Source organism: Pelophylax lessonae (assembly GCF_965119305.1).
Source record: "Pelophylax lessonae genome assembly, chromosome: 13".
Taxonomy (NCBI): domain Eukaryota; kingdom Metazoa; phylum Chordata; class Amphibia; order Anura; family Ranidae; genus Pelophylax; species Pelophylax lessonae.
The window spans coordinates 8,716,040-8,728,776 of NC_138780.1; the positions used below are offsets into that span (position 1 = coordinate 8,716,040).

The window sequence follows — 12,737 nt, forward strand, 5'->3', positions numbered from 1 at the left end:
CACTGATTACATTTCCAAATCTAACTGCAAGGAGATTGATATTAAAAGACTTCTTCTAAAGAGTCCACGGCCAACACAGGCGAAATAAAGCACCTATACAACACATGTCCAACTACAGAAGAAGACCTTCCTCTACCTAAATGCTTTGAAACAATGCAACAACGTGAGCATTTTAGGACCTACCTCCTTTGTCCTTATTTATATCTCCTCCTCACATTTGTCAGATGTCTCTTGTCCTCCTCATATGAGCCATCAAGGTCATTTGGAGAGGACAATGGTGGCATTTCTATACTATAAAATTTAGAACATTTTCCAAGCTTGAGGGAAACATTGGGATATTCGTTGCTTGTTTTGGGCATATACTGTAGATAACGGATTGAACCAATATTTCGGACATGACTGCTTTCTTCCATTGAATTGGGTTTGGATATGACTGCATTCTTCCATTGAGTTGGGTTTGGATATGACTGCACTCTTCCATTGAGTTGGGTTTGGATATGACTGCTTTCTTCCATTGAATTGGGTTTGGATATGACTGCTTTCTTCCATTGAATTGGGTTTGGATATGACTGCATTCTTCCATTGAATTGGGTTTGGATATGACTGCATTCTTCCATTGAGTTGGGTTTGGATATGACTGCATTCTTCCATTGAGTTGGGTTTGGATATGACTGCATTCTTCCATTGAGTTGGGTTCAAAGTCAATCTCTGAACTCAAGTTAGAGGACTGAATTTAGCTAAGGCTAAAGTAGGTTACTGAGTACAAAATTTGTGGAAGTTATACACGGCACTGCTCTTTTTTTTTTTTTCTTTTTGAGAAAAGGAAATAAATGCGTCATCTCAAAAAGAAATGAGCTTAGAAGAAGTTTGGCCCCTGAGGCTGAGAAGGTGGGGGGACCCCTATGGCTGCTAATGCTGAGATGAGGACTGGCCGTGCAGACAAAAGAACGTCTACAAAGTTCTTGGGTGGGGTAGTAGTATGGTCAATGCCCCTTGGCTTTCGCCTCCGCCGGGATGTTATTTTGGAGAATTGAGTTGGCTCGAGGTGACCAAAGCAAAGTCGCTGTGAAGAAACAGATGAGCATGACGTTTCCTAACACCGAAGTGGCTGCGACGCCCAAAGTAATTGCCAACGAGTCAGTCTCGGAGTATGAGCTGAGCCAAGCCTTGCGAGACAATTGGTCGGTCAGCACCGCTTCCATCTGGAAATGGGTTCCCATGACGGCACAGATGTGGAAGAGCTGGTGACTGTGACCTGCAAGGGAGTGTAAACAAAAGAAAAATATTATTCCAACAAAAGAATTAAGCTACCTCACAAATGATCTTTCCAAAACTCTTCTATTTTGAGGGAATCTTACCAATGTAGTCAAAGCGACCAGGGGCCAGACGTTCGGGGAGATGAGAAGCAAAGAGAAAACCGGTCCAGAAAGCAAAGAAGAGGTGATAAAGATGAAGAGGGATGGCTTCATTCCAGTTGCAACCTTCTCCGTAGCAGAAAAGGAGCTGTAGGATGTGGACAGAAGATGGACATATCATCAAGAAACGTTAAAAGCTGTAGGAACAAACTATAGTTAAAAAGTCCAACTCAACTCAGAGATCCCACAAACAGAGTCCCTGAGGGACAGAGGAAACTGTCAGGGGGTTTAACTCTCCACCAAACACTGAATTATTAGTACCTTTCAAAAGAAGAGATATTAGCCTCTCCGAAGGAAACATCAGACTAAAGCCCTGTACACACGATAAGAAAATCCGAAGGGAAGTTTCGTCCGACGACCGATCTGCCGATGTTCGGATTGATAGTATGGTGCTTTCGACAGCCGACTCCGACTTTTCGGCTGACAAAATCCTGATGTGCAGGCTATAAAATTTTTGTTGTCCGTAATACAACGTCCGATTTTCGTCTCATTAGTACAGATTTCGACGGAAAAAAAACTTAAGAGCAAGACTAGGCATGCTCAGAGACGAAAGAACACATACAAAGCAATCCAACACATGACATCACTTCTGAAGTAGAATTCTGTCGTACGGGAAAATTCATATGAAAAAAACCTCTTCACTTTCCACATCAGACTAGCATGCCACTGAAAACGGAGGACAGATCGTTCGATAATCTGATCGTGTGTACGGGGCTTTAGTTTGGTCAATCATAAAGGAGGGAGATCATAGAGGAGATAATTAAAAACAAATGATACATAAACACTACCTTTGGAACCAAGAAAACTGAAGAGATATGAAGTTGTAAGCTTTAGCAAACTCTCACTTGTAGTATTTATTCACGTTCAGCTGGACTTATTCCGCAAAGTAGAAGGTTTTACATAGCACATCCAAGGGTGTACCCCAGTTCAAATGAGTTTGAAGAACATATCCCAGTGTTTATACCCACACCAGTAACCCAGGTACTTTTCTCTAATACCCATGGTATTATCAAATGTGTGATATAAGTGATGTGAAAGTTTGTGAAGACACATTTTTCTAATTCACATAATTCAATCACCATGATACCCTTAAGTCTGTTGGGATAGGTGTTGATTGTAGTGTTACGTGGTTAAAAGTATTCATTAATGTCAAAGGGCTGGGGTAAAAATATGAAAAAGTAATTATATATATATATATGGGTGGTAGATGGCGTCAAAGGCCCCCACCTTCATTTAGGGATGGTTGTTTCGGTTTCATGTAGATGGCCTCTTTTGCACCTCTTCTGAACCTCTTATGAACCTCTTATGAACCTTGCCCTTTCTGTCCACAATGTCTACCTCACTGTCCTTGGAAGGATGCCCTTTAGAAAGAAGCTACTTGAATGAGCATTGAAATGCCTTCAACATTACAGAATAAGTCTAGCTGAATGTGACTAACTAATACCATCCATTACCTAATTGAATCTCAAACCACTGGCGGTATGTATTGCCACCATTCCATAGATTAAACAACAAATATAAAAAGAAGCATCTCCTCTAAATTTGGGATTTTAAGGGCAGTTACAAAAGTTGTGTAACTGCCCTTAAAATCCCAAATTTAGAGGATTTTTTTTTTTTTATTTAAAGCCTGTGGTGTGTGAACACACTCAAAGACTAACACCCGGTGCATAAAAAAGTGCACACACGCAAAACGCGAGACACAAAAAGTGCACAAGGCGTACACATAGCCCTCCTCAGAAGAGGAAGGGCCCTGACCCTGATCCTCCGGGGCGCAAGACTCCTGACGGGGAGTGAGGTACTCACTATGGCCTGCCCAGCAGAAACCAGGCAGACCCCGTTCTCCGGGGGGGACTGCCGAAACAGCCCACCCCAAGTACTTGGTGGGGCTCCCCCGAAGGGAGTCCCTATGAGAGAGGGCTAACTAAGCCAGAAGGCCATATCCACCGCCTCCCAAGACATTCAGGGCAGGCCTGAGGACCTACGCCATACTTGTCGTGCCAGTGACAACCAAAAAGGGACAAACGTGACACACAACAAAGAAAAAAAGAGTGGGGAAAGGGAAGTGGAGAAGTGCTGGGTAGTGTCAAAGTGCAAGACCTTGACAGGCCCCCCGACCAGGAATAAAAAATTCCTCTGGTGCCAGCCAAAAGGCCCGTCCCAAGAGGCAGGTGCGTAAAAAGTGTGTATGTGGGGCAGTGACCAAGGTGCCAAAAACTCAAAAGTGAACTGCGCCTCACCAATGAGAATTACAGCACCCCTGGGCTGCCACCCCAGGGGCACGTACACCACTGGCTTTTTTTCGGTCTGGGCCTTTGGCACCGACCAGTGCAGCCTATCCCTACCAGCAGACGTCGGAACATGAACAGCTTAGGGAGAGCCTACCTTCAACTAAGGACAAGCCTTTTGCAAGGCCAGATTCAACCCAGGAGGTAAAGCCCTCCCATCGCCATCCCATTCTTCAGCCAATTACATCCAGGAGCAATACTAACCGGCCTCCAGGACAGACTGGCTTTCTTGCCCTCTTCAAACTGGTAAGAACAGCTTAACCCATTCAAATCAGAAGGCGGCGGACCCTACATGCTTTCCGGATGACCTACTCCCCATACCCCGGTACCTCCAGGCGCTCCAGGTTTTGGTCATACCGGTACTAGCTAAGGTCCATACCAACTGATAAGAACAGATACTACACTTGATCTTAGCCAAAAGGAGATGCTTCTACTAATACTATCCATATCCTGACCTAGATAAAGTAAAGTCTTCATGGGCTTTGGCAACCTATCGAACAGCTGTCCGTTCAATGATGGAGAACAAAATGGCCACTCACTGGTGTCACTGGTGCAGAATAGACAGATAAGCCCTTCCTAAAGGTATCTACTTCCGAGAGGCCACCAGTTCCTGGTCTTCACAAGGTACAACACAAAGCAAAGTCCAAACCCACAGGAGCTTTGGTGACATCACTCAACCCAAGCAACTCCACTAGATACTTTTACTTATAAATAGATGACTCACCCGGTAGAACAGAGGGATGTTGTCAAAGACGAAGGGGTGCACAAAAGCCACCGTGCGCAGAACTTTACTTAACGCTGGCCGGTCTACTTCCAGGAATCTGTTGATGAATGAGACATAACATAATAAGGTCTTCATTTTCTGAATAGCCTCCATCCAACTTTTGATTCATGTACAAATCAACAGACGCCCACAAAATTAGGAGAGCCTCTTGTGGCTATCTAAAGATCTAAAGATCAGTTAGTGCAATCAGCATTCTATGAGTCAGCTTTTTGGGAAACTTGCCTGAGATCCATTTTTATAGAAATTTGGCAAATTTTCTACAAGGAAGGTCACTAGATTTTTTTTTCAACCTTGCTTGACTTGGGACTGGCATACAGAAGTCAATAACACATTGTACACACATGCCAGGGACAAATACCTACCAGCATGTTTTTGGAATGTGGGGGGCAACCAGAGGACCTGGAGGAAACCCATGCAAGCACAGACAGAGCATGCAAACTCCATGTAGATAGCATCCTGTCCTGGATTCGAACTAATGATCCAATTGGAACCCAAGGCAGTAGTGTTACCACTAACCCACCTCACTACCACATGGACAGCATTAAGTAGGGTTAGGTAAATTAAGCCACATGTATCGACTTTACATTTTTATGTCTATTTGTATTTGGTTCCCTAACAGATTGGCGACTCAGTCATGTCATTGGTTCCCAATACTTCGCCCTTTACTTTGGCTCAGTAAAACAAGTGCCCTGTACAACAAGTGAAGGATTTAAGAGTAGGTGCATCAGGGCCGGGACAAGGGATGGGCAGGTGGGGCAGCCACCCAGGGTTATTATTACATAGTGCCAACAGTTTGGGCAGCACTTTACAACATGAGGGCAGACAGTACAGTTACAATACACTTTAATACAGAAGGAATCAGAGGGCCCTGCTTGTTAGAGCTTACAATCTAAGAGGGAGGGTCAAGAGATACAAAAGGTAAAAGCTGTGGGGGATGAGCTGATGGAGAAAATAAATGTACAGTTGTTAGGTGGGGCAGGATAGGTTTTTCCAAAGAGATGCGTTTTCAGAGATTGTCCAAAAGTAGACAGAGTAGGGGATAGTCAGACAGATTGGGGTAGGGAGTTCCAGAGGATGGGAGAGGCTCTGGAAAAGTCCTGGAGGTGAGCATAGGAGGAGGTGACGTGGGAGCTGAAGAGCAGAAGGTCTTGGAAGGAGTGAAGAAGGGTTCAGCAGTTGAAGAGAGAGCGCCCCCTCATCGTGTGCAAGCTCCAGATTAGTGGCTAGCAAACAAGGGCTGCACTAGGGGGGGGGACCCGCCACACCTCATGCAAGCTCCAGATCAGTGGCTAGCAACCAGGGGCTGCAGTTGGGGAGGGCATCCCCTTATCATATACAAGCTCCAGATAAGTGGCTAGTAACCAGGGGCTGCAGTAGGAGAGGGCACCCCATCATCACATACAAGCTCCAGATCAGTGGATAGCAACTAGGGGCTGCAGTAGGGGAAGGTGCCCCCTCACCACATGCAAGCTCCAGATCAGTGACTAGCAACCAGGGCATGCAGTAGGGCAGGGTGCCCCCTCACTGCATGCAAGCTCCAGATCAGTGGCTAGCAACCAGGGGCTGCAGTAGGGCAGGGTACCCCCTCACTGCATGCAAGCTCAAGATCAGTGGCTAGCAACCAGGGGCTGCAGTAGGGGAGGGCACCCCCTCATTGCATGCAAGCTCCAGATCAGTGGCTAACAACTAGGGGCTGTAGTAGGGGAGGGACCCCCTCACTGCATGCAAGTTTCAGATCAGTGGCTAGCAACCAGGGGCTGCAATAAGGGAGGGCACTCCCTCATCACATGCAAACTCCAAATCAGTGGCTAGCAACCAGGGGCTGCGGTAGGGAAGGGACCCCCTCACTGCATGCAAGTTTCAGATCTGTGTCTGGCAACCAGGGGCTGCAGTAAGGGAGGGCAGCCTCTCATCGCATGCAAGCTCCAAATCAGTGGCTAGCAACCAGGGGCTGCAGTGGGGGAGGGCACCCCCTCATTGCATGCAAGCTCCAGATCAGTGGCTAAAAACTAGGGGCTGCCGTAATGGAGGGCACCCCCTCATTGCATGCAAGCTCCAGATCAGTGGCTAACAACTAGGGGCTGCAGTAGGTAAGGGGAGGGACCCCCTCACTGCAAGCAAGTTTCAGATCAGTGGCTAGCAACCAGGGGCTGCGGTAGGGGAGGGCGCTTCCTCACTGCATACAAGCTCCAGATCAGTGGCTAGCAACCGGGGGCTGCAGTTTCATGTCTGCTCTGACCGCCACAGCTGGCACAAAAACACACTGTGCATGTGCGACTACCTTCTAGCCACAACAAAGCAAAGCGATTGGCCATGCAGGGGCAGTGCACACCCCATGCCAACCAGGGGTAGTTGGAGCAAGGGGGCAAAGAATGGGCACAAGGTTCTATGGCATGCATCAGGAGAGGGGGCTCAGTTCTGTATCCTTTCCTGGGGCACTGGAAGAACCTATCCCAGTACTGAGGTACACTACCCACCATAGAGGACAATGTGTAAAAAGAAGAAGGGGGTACTGGGAGGAACGTGTTTTTTGGGGGTTATCCTCAAAATCTGACTATACAGGTGGAATGAAGGCAATGGCTGTCAATGTGTGGTCATTGGCAGTACATACCGAGAGTAGCAGGAGAGGCCAGTGCAGATGAAGGTATTGAAGGCTGCGATGGGGACATAATATCGGTGCAGGGTGCCGTTCACCCAGCGGTCAGGCATGACGTAGGCCCCATAGGTGAAGGCACAGCCTATGGGAAGAGAGCATATTGGTAAAATGGAACAAGACCATTGTTCATGAGTACAAAAAAAATATCCGTTAGACAGAGCAAAAAGACTATAAAAGAATTGGTGCCAAGAATGACTACTTACCTGGGAAATGAACAAGGACCAATCCGGTACCTACCCAGGCTGTAGAGGCTGAGGGCTCCGTAGTCCAAGAAGTAGCAGATATGGCGGGCATGGGCAGACATACTACTGAAGGTGTGGGCGAAGCTGGAGGTGAAGGGGTAAAGGCAGATCAGCATCATGTAAACCAGGAGGGGCCAATTGTACGGGTCCCCGAGAAAGTCCAGTGTGTATGAGAGCAGGAGGAACCTCCACAGGAAATACCTGGGCACACAGAAAGGAGACAACGCTTACTAATCCATCATTGACTATACAGAACAGACCTCATATCAGAGATGGTCAACCTACTAGATGGAGGAGTCCTTATATACAGTCCCTGACATCTGGGGCTTATCACACTACTACAGGACATGGTCAGAGACTGCAAAACATACTACAGGGGATGGTCAGAGACTGCAAAACATACTGCAGGAGATGGTCAGAGACTGCAAAACATACTACAAGAGATGGTCAGAGACTGCAAAACATACTACAGGGGATGGTCAGAGACTGCAAAACATACTACAGGGGATGGTCAGAGACTGCAAAACATACTACAGGGGATGGTCAGAGACTGCAAAACATACTACAGGGGATGGTCAGAGACTGCAAAACATACTACAGGGGATGGTCAGAGACTGCAAAACATACTACAGGGGATGGTCAGAGACTGCAGACATACTACAGGAGATGGTCAGAGACTGCAGACATACTACAGGGGATGGTCAGAGACTGCAAAACATACTGCAGGAGATGGTCAGAGACTGCAAAACATACTACAGGGGATGGTCAGAGACTGCAAAACATACTACAGGGGATGGTCAGAGACTTCAAAACATACTACAGGGGATGGTCAGAGACTGCAAAACATACTACAGGGGATGGTCAGAGACTGCAAAACATACTACAGTAGAAGGTCAGAGACTGTAGACATAGAACGGGAGATGGTCAGAGACTGCAAAACGTACTACAGGGGATGGTCAGAGACTTCAAAACATACTACAGTAGAAGGTCAGAGACTGTAGACATAGAACGGGAGATGGTCAGAGACTGCAAAACGTACTACAGGAGATGGTCAGAGACTGCAGACATACTACAGGAGATGGTCAGAGACTGCAGACATACTACAGGAGATGGTCAAAGACTGCAAACATACTACAGGAGATGGTCAGAGACTGCAGACCTGCTACAGGAGATGGTCAGAGACTGCAGACATGGTACAGGAGATGGTCAGAGACTGCAGACATACTACAGGAGATGGTCAGAGACTGCAGACATACAATAGGAGATGGTCAAAGACTGCAGACATACAATAGGAGATGGTCAAAGACTGCAGACATACTACAGGAGATGGTCAGAGACTGCAAAACATACTACAGGGGATGGTCAGAGACTGCAAAACATACTACAGGGGATGGTCAGAGACTGCAAAACATACTACAGGGGATGGTCAGAGACTGCAAAACATACTACAGGGGATGGTCAGAGACTGCAAAACATACTACAGGGGATGGTCAGAGACTGCAGACATACTACAGGAGATGGTCAGAGACTGCAGACATACTACAGGGGATGGTCAGAGACTGCAAAACATACTGCAGGAGATGGTCAGAGACTGCAAAACATACTACAGGGGATGGTCAGAGACTGCAAAACATACTACAGGGGATGGTCAGAGACTTCAAAACATACTACAGGGGATGGTCAGAGACTGCAAAACATACTACAGGGGATGGTCAGAGACTGCAAAACATACTACAGTAGAAGGTCAGAGACTGTAGACATAGAACGGGAGATGGTCAGAGACTGCAAAACGTACTACAGGGGATGGTCAGAGACTTCAAAACATACTACAGTAGAAGGTCAGAGACTGTAGACATAGAACGGGAGATGGTCAGAGACTGCAAAACGTACTACAGGAGATGGTCAGAGACTGCAGACATACTACAGGAGATGGTCAGAGACTGCAGACATACTACAGGAGATGGTCAAAGACTGCAAACATACTACAGGAGATGGTCAGAGACTGCAGACATACTACAGGAGATGGTCAGAGACTGAAGACACACTACCGGAGATGGTCAGAGACTGCAGACATACTACAGGAGATGGTCAGAGACTGCAGACATACTTCAGGAGATAGTCAGAGACTGCAGACATAGTACAGGAGATGGTCAGAGACTGCAGACATACTACAGGAGATGGTCAGAGACTGCAGACATGTTACAGGAGATGGTCAGAGACTGCAGACATACTACAGGAGATGGTCAGAGACTGCAGACATGTTACAGGAGATGGTCAGAGACTGCAGACATGTTACAGGAGATGGTCAGAGACTGCAGACATACTACAGGATATGGTCAGAGACTGCAGACATACTACAGGAGATGGTCAGAGACTGCAGCCATGTTACAGGAGATGGTCAGAGACTGCAGACATAGTACAGGAGATGGTCAGAGACAGCAGACATAGTACAGGAGATGGTCAGAGACTGCAGACATTGTACAGGAGATGGTCAGAGACTGCAGACATAATACAGGAGAACAATACTTAGCGCCTGCACAGGCCTCCTGGGCTCACCATGTCGGGAGGAAGTGGGTCCAGATGTTCACAGTTTCATTGGTCATTTGGAAGGAGCTGAGAAGGCAGTCCAGGGCGGTACTTTTCGGGTGACGGTACCCCGACATGATTCCATCTTCCCAAAATACCTAAATCATTGACAAGAGTCATCGATGACCAACTTATTTCTTATATATGTTATAAAAAAGATAAATATATATTTATTCTGCCAAACATTCTACAAATGGAAACCAATGACATTTCATACAAGAAAAAAACCCTGTTGTTCAATTATAATAAATAATAAACAAAAAAATAAATAAATATAATAATAATATATGTTATAATATAAATATAATAATAATATATGTTATAATATAAATATAATAATAATTACCACCAGAATATTTTACCCCCCTTCATGACCAGGGCATTTATTTATTTTTTTTGCTTTTCAGCACTGTGCCAGTTTAACTGATAATTGCGCGGTCATGAAACGCTGTACCCCAATCAAATTTATATAATTTTTTTTCCACACAAATAGAGCTTTCTTTCAGTGGTGTTTCACCACAACTGTCTCTTTCTTTTTTTTTTTTTATGACATAAAAAAAAAAAGAGTAAAGATTTAAAAAAACAAAAAACAAAAAACAATATTTTCAACTTTCTGTTATAAAACATTGGCAACAAAATCAAAATTTTTTCACATATTTAAGCCAAAATGTATTCTGCTACATGCCTTTGGTAATAAAAAAAAAAAAAAAAAAAAAACAACACTACACAGATCATATCCCGAATATATCTTGTATAATTACAACATGGGATGAATAATAAATATTAATGTATTAATCGTTATTATTTGCTGTAATAATATATCATGATGAGATGTTGTGCATGACATAAATGTGATACAAAATAATAAATATTTATTTTTGAATCATTATTATTTGCTGTAATAAAATATTAAGATGAGATGTTGTGCAGGACTTAAATTTGATACAAAATAATAAATATGAATTTATGAATCATTATTATTTGCTGTAATAATATATTATGACGAGATGTTGTGCAGGACATAAATGTGATACAAAATAATAAATATTAATTTATGAATCATTATTATTTGCTGTAATAATATATTATGATGAGATGTTGTGCAGGACATAAATGTGATACAAAATAATAAATATTAATTTATGAATTATTATTATTTGCTGTAATAAAATATTAAGATGAGATGTTGTGCAGGACATAATGTGATACAAAATTATAAATATTAATTTATGAATCATTATTATTTGCTGTAATGATATATTATGATGAGATGTTGTGCAAGACATAATGTGATACAAAATAATAAATATTAATTTTTGAATCATTATTATTTGCTGTAATAATATATTATGATGAGATGTTGTGCAGGACATAAATGTGATACAAAATAATAAATATTAATTTATGAATTATTATTATTTGCTGTAATAATATATTATGATAAGATGTTGTGCAGGACATAAATGTGATACAAAATAATAAATATTTATTTTTGAATCATTATTATTTGCTGTAATAAAATATTAAGATGAGATGTTGTGCAGGACATAAATGTGATACAAAATAATAAATATTAATTTATGAATCATTATTATTATTTGCTGTAATAATATATTATGATGAGGTGTTGTGCAGGACATAAATGTGATACAAAATAATAAATATTAATTTATGAATCATTATTATTTGCTGTAATAATATATTATGACGAGATGTTGTGCGGGACATAAATGTGATACAAAATAATAAATATTAATTTATGAATTATTATTATTTGCTGTAATAAAATATTAAGATGAGATGTTGTGCAGGACATAATGTGATACAAAATTATAAATATTAATTTATGAATCATTATTATTTGCTGTAATAATATATTAAGATGAGGGGTTGTGCAGGACATAAATGTGATAGAAAATAATAAATATTAATTTTTGAATCATTATTATTTGCTGTAATAATATATTATGATGAGATGTTGTGCAGGACATAATGTGATACAAAATAATAAATATTAATTTTTGAATCATTATTATTTGCTGTAATAATATATTATGATGAGATGTTGTGCGGGACATAAATGTGATACAAAATAATAAATATTCATTTATGAATTATTATTATTTGCTGTAATAATATATTATGATGAGATGTTGTGCAGGACTTAAATTTGATACAAAATAATAAATATGAATTTATGAATCATTATTATTTGCTGTAATAATATATTATGATGAGATGTTGTGCAGGACATAATGTGATACAAAATAATAAATTATGAATCATTATTATTATTTGCTGTAATAATATATTATAATGAGATGCTGTGCAGGACTAAATGTGATACAAAATAATAAATATTAATTTATGAATCATTATTATTTGCTGTAATAATATATTATGACGAGATGTTGTGCAGGACATAAATGTGATACAAAATAATAAATATTAATTTTTGAATCATTATTATTTGCTGGAATAATATATTATGATAAGATGTTGTGCAAGACTAGTGTGATACAAAATTACCAAAAAAAATGTGTTTATGTGAGGTTTATGTATGGGAGTTGGGTTGCTTCCTGTACCCGTTGCCAGATGAAGAGATAGAACACGCTGTGATATTTCACAGAAAAAAAGGGGAAGTAACAACAGAACAGCAACTAAATAAAACAGTGCAGACGATGACAACATGGAATTATAGGGAAAAAACTAACACTGAGACCAATTGTATTACACAGGGGATCAGAACTTTCAATTCAGGGGGGGGGG

General features: G+C 42.1%; 1 protein-coding gene across 1 annotated transcript in view; it reads right to left on the reverse strand.

The window, feature by feature from the left end:
- Positions 1–631: 631 nt before the first annotated feature.
- The window catches only part of PAQR6 (progestin and adipoQ receptor family member 6), a 38,815-nt gene continuing 26,709 nt past the window's right edge, over positions 632–12,737 (reverse strand). Inside the window, exons 3-8 of the mRNA XM_082242842.1 lie at positions 9,939–10,066; positions 7,378–7,583; positions 7,096–7,222; positions 4,425–4,521; positions 1,359–1,503; positions 632–1,255 (exon numbers count right to left, since the gene is read on the reverse strand). Of these exons, the coding sequence (XP_082098968.1) occupies positions 984–1,255; positions 1,359–1,503; positions 4,425–4,521; positions 7,096–7,222; positions 7,378–7,583; positions 9,939–10,066 (975 nt within the window). The 3' untranslated portion in view covers positions 632–983. The remainder of the gene's footprint in view (positions 1,256–1,358; positions 1,504–4,424; positions 4,522–7,095; positions 7,223–7,377; positions 7,584–9,938; positions 10,067–12,737) is intronic.